This window comes from Gossypium raimondii, chromosome 1, assembly GCF_025698545.1.
Source record: "Gossypium raimondii isolate GPD5lz chromosome 1, ASM2569854v1, whole genome shotgun sequence".
Classification (NCBI taxonomy): domain Eukaryota; kingdom Viridiplantae; phylum Streptophyta; class Magnoliopsida; order Malvales; family Malvaceae; genus Gossypium; species Gossypium raimondii.
The window spans coordinates 44,707,182-44,716,799 of record NC_068565.1 but is presented as its reverse complement, the minus strand read 5'-3'; the positions used below and the strand labels follow the sequence as shown (position 1 = coordinate 44,716,799).

The window sequence follows — 9,618 nt, the reverse complement described above, 5'->3', positions numbered from 1 at the left end:
TCTGGTTGGGGGAATGGTTCAGTTCTGGATTTTATCATTTAATTTTGAGGAGGTTAATTAAAAAATTAAATTGTTTGATTATATATCTTTTTTACTATATTCACCAATATTTTTGTATCAATATTTTTAAAAAATTGTATTAATATATATTTGTATATAGTTAGCTTCTAAATGTGACATAATTTAATTATTTTTAATATTATTTTTTAATCGCAATAATTAGCATAAAATAATATTTTTATTTAAATTATTGGTTATAATTAACATATATTAGCTTAACAATTCAAATGTTATAATAGAATTTTTCAAATAATATTAATTAAGACATTTTAACCTATTCAATATACAATACAGCTTATATTTTATGTAAGTAATGCAAAGTAACGTTATCAAATAATAACTAATTAATATAATTAACTCTAATATTAATTAGGTGATAATAACTCTATTTTACATCTATTAAATTGACAAAATTTTGTTTTAATCAAAAAATTTTAACTAATAATGATAAATTATAATTATAATTATCACAAATTTTTCTTATATTTTATGCTTAAGCTCTATGCAATTAAAAACTCTATTTTAAATTTAGTACAATTTTTAATTAATAATTGTAATTTAAATTCTAATTGTTTTAAATGTGTAACTATCATAATTTCTATTAAATTATAATTATTTTTAAATGTATAATTATCATAATTTTTATTTTATTTCAAATTTTAACTAATAATTTTAAATTAAATATTATAATTATTTTAAATATGAATTTAATAATATAATGAAAAATAAAGGGTATTATTGTCAATTCAAAAGTTTTTTGAACTTGTACTTTTATATATATTATTTATGGTTTTAATTCACTTCCTAACTTCCAGGAGTATTTGGTACTAATAGAAGCAAACTTAAATAATTGACATGTGTCTCTTTTTTAAAAATATATATATATATAGTAATTTATTATACCCCTATAGTACACTTGTCAACCTTGACCCTGCTTATGAAGCTTAAAAACTTCACTAGTAGTGTACCAAATATTTTCCCTTTAAATTTTATATGAGCTACTATATATGCTTATGTCAAAGGAATATACTTATTTAGATACAAAACAAAAAAAAACAAGAGATTTCCATATTAAAGCAAGTAAAATGTTGAGGGAGTAATTACTTCAGGAGAAATCTTCGAAATGTCATTTGTAGAGTAACCAATTAGACTTCAACAATGTTAAGTTATTGTCCCTTGATAGGGGGTTTTGTCTCCTGTACTTCGCCAAGAACCAGCATGTTGTGAGAACATGTCTGATGGGTCTGGTTCATAGAGCTGAGAGCAGTTTAGTATGTGGATCTACAAAGCTCAAAGGAGAGGTGTCATATGAAGTTACCTGAGTGAGGGGAACTTGAACCACCAACCTGAGGCAAGTGAGGTTATATTTGTATAATTATATCACACCCTATATTAATATCTATCTTGTGGGTCTTATGGTCCACCAACTGAGGCACTTAGATTTGTGAGCCAAATCCCTTAGGTAGCCACTCACGACATATTAGCTCGAGGTAAGGCACAAGAGATAAAACCCCCATTAGGGGACAATAACTTGAAATTGTTGGGAGTTTGGTTGACTACCCATTGAATGATACTTCAAAAACTTTTCTCAAAATAGTCAACCCCTTCAACATAGAGAAAAATTATTAGCTAATAACAACCACAAGATAATTTTTTTCATTGCTTGCAAAACAATTAGGGTAAACTACACCCAAGGTCACTAAAAACTATTAGTAAGTTTATATTTTGGTCACTTAACTTTAAAACGTTACAAAATAGTCATTGAACTATTCAAAAATTTTCATATAAGCCATTGAACTATCCGAACGTTTTTATCTAAGTCATTAGATTGTTAAGTTTTTTTTTTTAAATCCGACTAGCGAGCTCCAAATGGAGATTCGACAATCGGTATAGTAAATCAATACTTATTGACAAGTAGAACATACCTTAGATCTAAGTTGATTTGACGACCAGTGTCAAAGATTGAAAAATAAAATTGTTTGGATTTTGATTTATAGATTCATAACGTTCAAAGTTGTTTCATGAAAAAAACTAAATTGCAGAAGAGAATAGGATTGAGAGTTTTCAATTGACGCAGGTGGTGCGAGTAGAAAAAGTCATACAAGAACGATTTTAATAACTCAGTGACTTAAATGAAAACTTTCAAATAGTTTAGTGACTATTTTGTAATTTTTTAAAGTTGAATGACAAAAATATAAACTTACTAATAGTTTAATAACCTTAAACATAGTTTACCCAAATAGTTAATACAAACTTGGAAAAGAAAATTAAAGAAGGCAAACATGGACAACAGGAAAGGTAGAAAAATTGACTTTTTTGGTGGGTAAAGGTTCAAATACACTCAAAAGTGAGGGTCAACTGTAAGAAAAACTATTAACGACCGTAAGATGAAATAAAAAAAAAAATTGGGTTTTGATAGTTTAATAAATATAAATTCTTACTTAATATATTCAGAAATTTCGAATATGAAATATGGAAAATTACTTAAAGAGTAAAAAATCCTCCTGAATTTTTCTATACCATTTGTCATCACCCAAAACATCCGCTTAAATTCCACACACGTCGCTTCCAACCCAAGGTCAAACCTCACTTTGTCATAGTCGACACCCACCACAATCAATTTTTTTCTTTAAATTACACATAATTTTTAAATAAATTTGTTATATATATATTGAGAGAAAGCATTTGTCAAATCCAATTATTTATTATCTTTAATATTTTAAATTTTAAATAAATTATCATTTTTAGAATTAAATTTTTAGAATTTTTATTAAATTTTAAAATTTAAATTATTTACTAACATAACATATAATCCAAAATAATATCATGTGAGCTATGTGAATAAAAATGGTCAACATCAGTTAATGAATTAGTCAAAAAAATTTAATTGAAGGTTTAATTGAATATGTTTAAAAGGGATGCAGGTGCTTTCATTGGGGATCATGAAGGGAAATGGTTAAAAGGACGTTTCCATCATATCCTAGAAGCTAATACTTTAGAAGTCGAACTTTGGACATTAAGGGACGAGCAGTTGACCTTAATATATCTTATTTAGAAGTAGAAGTTGATGCATCTATTGTTATTAGCTTCATGACTAACACTGTAATTTCTAACAATTTTCTTGGTTTACAAAAATGGTGTATACCTTCAGGGAAAGAAACCAGAGTGTGGATGCTCTGGCAAACTTAGGGAGCCATTTCCATCTTTGTAGCTCCTCGGATAATATCTGTTGTAATGATCTTATTTCCTTTTGTGATGAGCTCCTGAGGCCATCAAGTTATGTTTGTATGCGTACTGTTATGTAATCTTCCTTTATTTACCCAAGAAATTAATTTCTTTTTTGGAAAATTTCAAGAATGTAAACACTTAATACATTTCAGTCCCCTTTTTCTATTTCTACTCTACTCTATTGTAGTTCCCCAAAGCAAAAGGTGAAAAGAGCAAGGTAGTTGAAGGATGGAGAAGAATATACAGACACCAATTGTGATCTGTGAATATGATTGGTCAAGAAAGAAAATCCTATTTGAATATGAAAGCAGAGTTTGGGTTTGGGTTTGGGTTGAAATAAATAATAAAAAAGGTTCTACTTTACATCACAATAATTGCTGATAAAAACACAATAATCATCAAAATCTGAATAATCCAAAGGCAACACTTTGATAAACTAACCAGAAAACAACGTAAGCATCAAAGAAAAAGAACAGTTAAAAGCTTTTTGGCTAACTGAGGGGGGACCATGTAGAAAATAGCCAAAAGTCTTTTGTTTTTGAGAATCTGGTAGCCCACTGAAGTCGTCTAGATTGTTTCAAGCATTACTAGATGGAGACTAAGCAAGACCGATATGATAACAATGTCCCATTTCAAATTGATTCTTGACACATCATTGCTTGGAGTCGATGTTGTACAAGATGAGTCCTGGACCAGGGTAGTGAAGATGGTTGAGTTGTTAAAGCCAGCATAGGAACATGTGGTTCTACTGCAACCCGAGGTGGTGACATTGCCAAGCGATAAACCTTGAGAATCTTCACATTGCATTGATGGGCATCTTTCCCATCTCGATGGTCTGTTCTGGGAAGGTTCACATTGTAATCTGACCAAACCAGCATCAGATTTTAATTCAATTAGCATATTGAAAACCCCAAAATTTCCTTAAAAAATAACAAGGCGTTTAAACATATATACTCACGTCCAGTTGTTAGCAGCTTCGCAGGTGCATCTCACACAGCCGTTTGCAGTGAAGACGTATGTGCCATTAGCAGCAAGTAGAGGAAAGTCCAATGAGTCACTTCTTACTGATGAGTTACAGGCTGTAGAAAAATTAATAAAAATTAGTCAAATTAATCGAAAGTTAATCTCACTTTGAAAGGTTGGACCACAAATCACAAATTCATTGAATCATGAATGGTAATAATGATTTTCCTGCATCCACACCCACTCGTTAAGCCCAAACACCCAACCCAACTAACAGCCAGAACAGAGCAATGGGAAACAAACATATTGGAAGGCAAAACATCCATCAGACATTTACAAGTGGGTCCCACGGATGGAAGAGAAAACAGGTTAAAAATGGTGGGTCACCCCATCCCATCATAATAATTTTTGACAATACTATTGATTATTTGAATGGTTAAAATAACTTTCCTTTTAAAAATGAAAAAAAAAACCTTTTTAAAAAAAAACTACAGCTTTTTTGTTTTAGCAGAGGGGAAAAACGAAATTATTATACCTTTAAGAGGAACATCAATGGGTTGCTCAGCTTTTAACTGATTCTGGGCGGTGATACCATTAATCCGAGCTAAAGTTGCCTCATTGGTTCCAAACTCCTGAGCAATCTCTGGCAAAGTACTGTTAGGTTCCACCACGTGTGCGTAATGCACCACTTTCTGACCGTCAATGTCATCGCAGCTACACGGCAACGGGATTTGCAGAGTGTCCCCAGCAGCTATCAAATCTGGATTCGAAATGTTGTTGGCAGCTGCAATTTGTGGGAACAGCACTAATTGCGAGAACACCTCGGCCGCTATGTGGTAAAGCCCGTCCCCTGGTTGAATCGTGTATGTGGGACCGCCGCTGGAAGTCCCGGTTCCGTTGTAACAAGCACAATTGATGGGGACTCTGATGAGTTGTCGTGCAGCTATGGTGCGGTTGCGCGGAGTGGAAAGAGGCAAGTCGTTGGCTCCGAGGAGACTCTGGAAGCTCGAGACGTTGAAAAGCGATTGGATAGCGCCAAGGTTGGTGTTGTTGACGGTGATGTACCCGACAAGTGCACGGCATGAACTCGGGGAGCTACATCTGAATTCTTGAGCAGTGCAGTGATCCAGGGTGAGAGCTAAGAGCAACCCAAGAATTATAACAAACAGTTTAGAGAACCCCATGTTTCTTTTTCGCATGCAGATTGAAGAAAACCTGGGAAAAATATTTGATGTTCAGAGAAAAATTAAACAAAGCATGTGAATGACTTGAAACTTTGTCTTAGTTTATATACATGTATATATTTAAAAATGTATTATGGTTATCGTGCTGCTTACAAGTCGTATTTTATGTATATGAGAAAAGGATATAAGTTAACTACGTAGCCGCCATTGGAGTATTGACGCCATTATTATATTAACCGGTCAACGCGTTTTTTCATAATGCTATATTATCAGCCATGGAAGGCCTAAAGCTCCTTTCTATAATTCGCGGCATATTGAAAACTTTGATTACTCAGTCAACAACAGATCGAAGTTTCTAAGAACCAATCAGTACCAATACCTTAAGGTATACGTAACCTTGTGTTCCCATTTGTCAAATCACATATTTAGCAAGGCTTTGTTGTGTGCAAGTAGACAAATGAGGCGAGTGTAGAGTAGTAGTGTTCTACAAACAAGCTCTGCAATTTCAAACTTGAAAAGCATTAATAAAAGTCGGCATAAATGTCTTAGGTACTAGGCAGGGCAGTCCATGGTCCATGCTTCTTTTTTCTTATTGAATTTTTATTAGGTATTTAGAGAACAGATTTTAAACTTTAGTCTTAATTTTTAAAATTAAAAAAATTTAAGTCTCTAATAAAATATTATATTTAATTTCATACTTTGAATTTTAAATTGCAATCAAGTTTTTAAAATATATTTTTCCTTCAATTTTCTAGTGATTCCTTAAGTAATGACAAGATAATTTATCTCACACTTAACCTAGAAAAATGATGACATAGTAGATAATATTTCAACTTACATAAAAGGGTAAACTACTTAATTGGTCACTCACATTTTAAGGTGTTATCATTTGCAATTTCATCACTCAACTTTTAGGGTGTTTTCATTTTAGTTATTCAACTGCTAAATCTCTAACGGCGCTTAACTAAACACCCTACATCACGTTCACACTTTCATTTTGATCACTCAACTTCTAGGTCACTTTTATTTTTAGTCATAAAAAAATCTTTTTTTAAAGTATTGATTGGGGTAAAAAAATTAAGAATTAAAATAAAAAAAGCGATAGAAACTAAAATAATGCATTAAAAATTATAAAACTGTACTTGTTTATCACATTGTCAAAAATTCTAATTTTTTTTAATATTGAAATTTTAAATTTCAAAATATTAAAATAAATTAAATAAAATGTTAAAAAAATTATCTATTAATAATGTTAATCTGTAACAGCCCAATTTTGACCCTAATCGGAATAGTGGTTTCGGGACCACAAATCCGAGTCTGAAAAATATTTTAATATTATTTTGTGTGTTTATGATGTGTGAATTTAAATGTGTGAAAGTTTCGTGAATTAATTTTGTTGTTTATGTGTTTAATTGACAAAAGTATCAAATTGCATAAAATGTGAAGTTTGATTATTAAGGTGTAAAGTGCTTATTTGATGGTGGCTTTTAAATATGAGGTTCTTAAAGGGCAATTAGCCCATTTTAAAGGATAGTGGACGGCAATGATAGTTAATATGTATAGTTTTTATATATTAAATATAAAAGTTATAATAATAATATAATATTATGTTATTATATCATAAAACATAAAAGAAATCAACTTTTTCTTCATTGTTTGTATCAGCGAAAGTAGAAAAGAAAAGCTGGGTTTGAGAGCTTGAAATATTCGGCCCTTTTGAAAGCTTAATTCAAGGTTAGTTTTTGTTCGGTTTTTGATAATTTTTACGTTTTTGAGATCGTTGCTTTGAATACTTCAAAACCCATGCCTTAATTTTGTGAATTGTTGATGATTTGAGAAATGCCATTGATGAATGCTTGAGCTTGTGATAGTTGATGATGAAATATGAAAGTTATGTGAAAGATTAACATGCTTTGTCTTTGAATTTTTGATGAATTTGAGTAATTAGGGTTAAGTTGTAAAAATAAAATTTTTGAGGGACTAAAATGTGAAATAAACAAAATGTGTGGGTTTGTATGGACACTAGGAATATTCGGCCCTTAAGGAGTGTAGTCAAATTTTGTGTATTTTGTCTTTTGAGCAAAAAGGACTAAATTGTGAAAATGTGAAATATTAGAGGTAAAAATGTAATTTGCCCATTTATGTGTTCTTAGACTAAATTGAATGAAAATATGTTTAAATGAGATTTATTTGAATATGTTTAGATCAAGAAACCAAGAAATCGGATTTAGATCGGGAGAAATCAAAGGTAGTTGAGTAGCCGATTTATTAGTCGACGATATCCGAGGTAAGTTATTAAGCATACATATTTGTGTCGTTTTAAATTATCTTAACATCTACTTAATTATGCTGAATTGAATTGATATATATGTAGTGATAAAAAATTTTGAAATATGACTAATTGAGTTGTCGACTTCCAACACTAAGTGTGCGAGTATAAAAATATACGATAATGAGATTAGCACTAAGTGTGCGAGTTTAATTGAAATGCACTAAGTGTAAGCAGTATAAGGGTAAAACACTAAGTGTGCGAGTTTGATTATTAAGCACTAAGTGTGCGTACTTATTAAATATTTTCAAAGATTACTAATATCAAGTATTTGACTTATTGAGAAATTATGAGTAATAAAGTGAGTAATAATTATTTTGGTGGTATTCAAGATTAAGTTTTGTAAGTATTAAACCTAGGTGGTGATTATAATTGGAATCATATTTATTTAAGATGATTCTTTATATTTTATGATAATAAAATGCATAATGTACTTGGCCTTGTACTTAAATTTGAAGAAATGCTTATAGTTGGGTTAATATATTGATTTTTGTTAAATCATAGTATGAAGTGAATAATTATATTATACTATGGTAAGCTAAAGGTAAGATGATTTAGAAGTATGAATTGGTTAAATATTATTCTAGATGTTAAGTTAAATTGTAGAGTTTATTTGCTTGTAACTTACTAAGCTAAATTAGCTTACAACGTGTTGGATTATTGTTTTGATGTATAGATTTTGGTGATCGCTACGTGTTCGGGATCGTCATTAAGCTCATCACACTATCGGTGTCTTCTTTTGGTATTTTGCTAAATTGTTTTCAAGTATATGGCATGTATAGCATAGTTAAAAATGTTGATTTTGAAACCAATGTGTTTGTGTAATTAAAAGCCATGCGAAAATGACTTATCTCTTTTGTTTGAATTTGATTTTGATACATATAGTTAATGGACAATTTGGGGTATATGCTTATGTATCATGTGCATGATTAATTAGATTTAGATAATATATATTTGGCTTAGATATAAGTTCAATAATTATTTTCTTTTTAAAGATGTGATGACCTATTGTGTGGTACAGGTTTGATTTAGTGTAAGCATATTAAGCATGTAAATTAGGTACAAAATTAGAGGTTAATAGTGTATAATATGGTGCAAGTTGTCAAGGTCATATGAGCACATAACGGTAGTGAGAAAGTAGGTGCATTTTTGTGTTATAATTTGATGTATAATGCTATCCAATTAAAGCAATTTAAAGCTGCCAAATTTGATGTCCAATTTTGAGTGTATTGATGCTGCCCATTTTAATGTGTAATGCTTCCAATTTTGAGTGTATTGATGCTGTCCATTTTAATGTGTAATGCTGTTCAATTTTGAGTGTATTGATGCTGTCCATTTTAATGTATAATGCTGTCCAATTTTGAGTGTATTGATGCTGTCCATTTTAATATATAATGCTGTCCAATTGTGAGTATATTTAAGCTGTCTAATTTGATGTATAATGCTGTCCAATTTTGGGTATATTTAAGCTGTCTAATTTGATGTATAATGCTGTCCATTTTGAGCATGTTATTGCTGTCCAATTTGTTGAATAATTGCTGTCCAAAATAGAGTTGGTTCTTTATGTCTGTAGTATGTTACATAGTTAATCATTTATTAATGAAATAAATGTATGCAAATAGTAGTTTTAATATTGGCTCGGCATATGATATGTAATGATAAATGTTAATTCTTAAAATGTTTTAAGTATTTGAATGATATAAAAAAATTTTATTAGTAAAGCATGATTGATATTTAGTGTGGATTGTTAATGACTTATATTTTAGCGAATAAATTGTTTTTGATAATTAGGTGAAATAAATTGGATTTTAAATATATATATTTACATATTCAAGACACATATTTATATGCAAC

At 30.3% G+C, this 9,618-nt stretch overlaps 1 protein-coding gene and 1 long non-coding RNA gene across 2 annotated transcripts; one reads left to right on the top strand and one right to left on the bottom strand.

Moving 5' to 3' along the window:
* Window positions 1–3,582: 3,582 nt before the first annotated feature.
* On the bottom strand, window positions 3,583–5,579 carry LOC105785983 (lysM domain-containing GPI-anchored protein 2). Its single transcript, XM_012612193.2, has 3 exons — window positions 4,787–5,579; window positions 4,247–4,367; window positions 3,583–4,150 (listed from the first exon to the last, which is right to left on the bottom strand). The coding sequence occupies exons 1-3, from the start codon at window positions 5,448–5,450 to the stop codon at window positions 3,856–3,858; spliced, it is 1,080 nt and encodes a 359-aa protein (XP_012467647.1). The 5' UTR covers window positions 5,451–5,579; the 3' UTR covers window positions 3,583–3,855.
* Window positions 5,580–7,066: 1,487 nt separating this feature from the next.
* Window positions 7,067–9,253, top strand: LOC128039750 (uncharacterized). The gene is made up of 3 exons (XR_008194257.1): window positions 7,067–7,169; window positions 7,640–7,722; window positions 8,441–9,253. It is a non-coding gene; the product is annotated as an uncharacterized LOC128039750 (long non-coding RNA).
* Window positions 9,254–9,618: the final 365 nt, after the last annotated feature.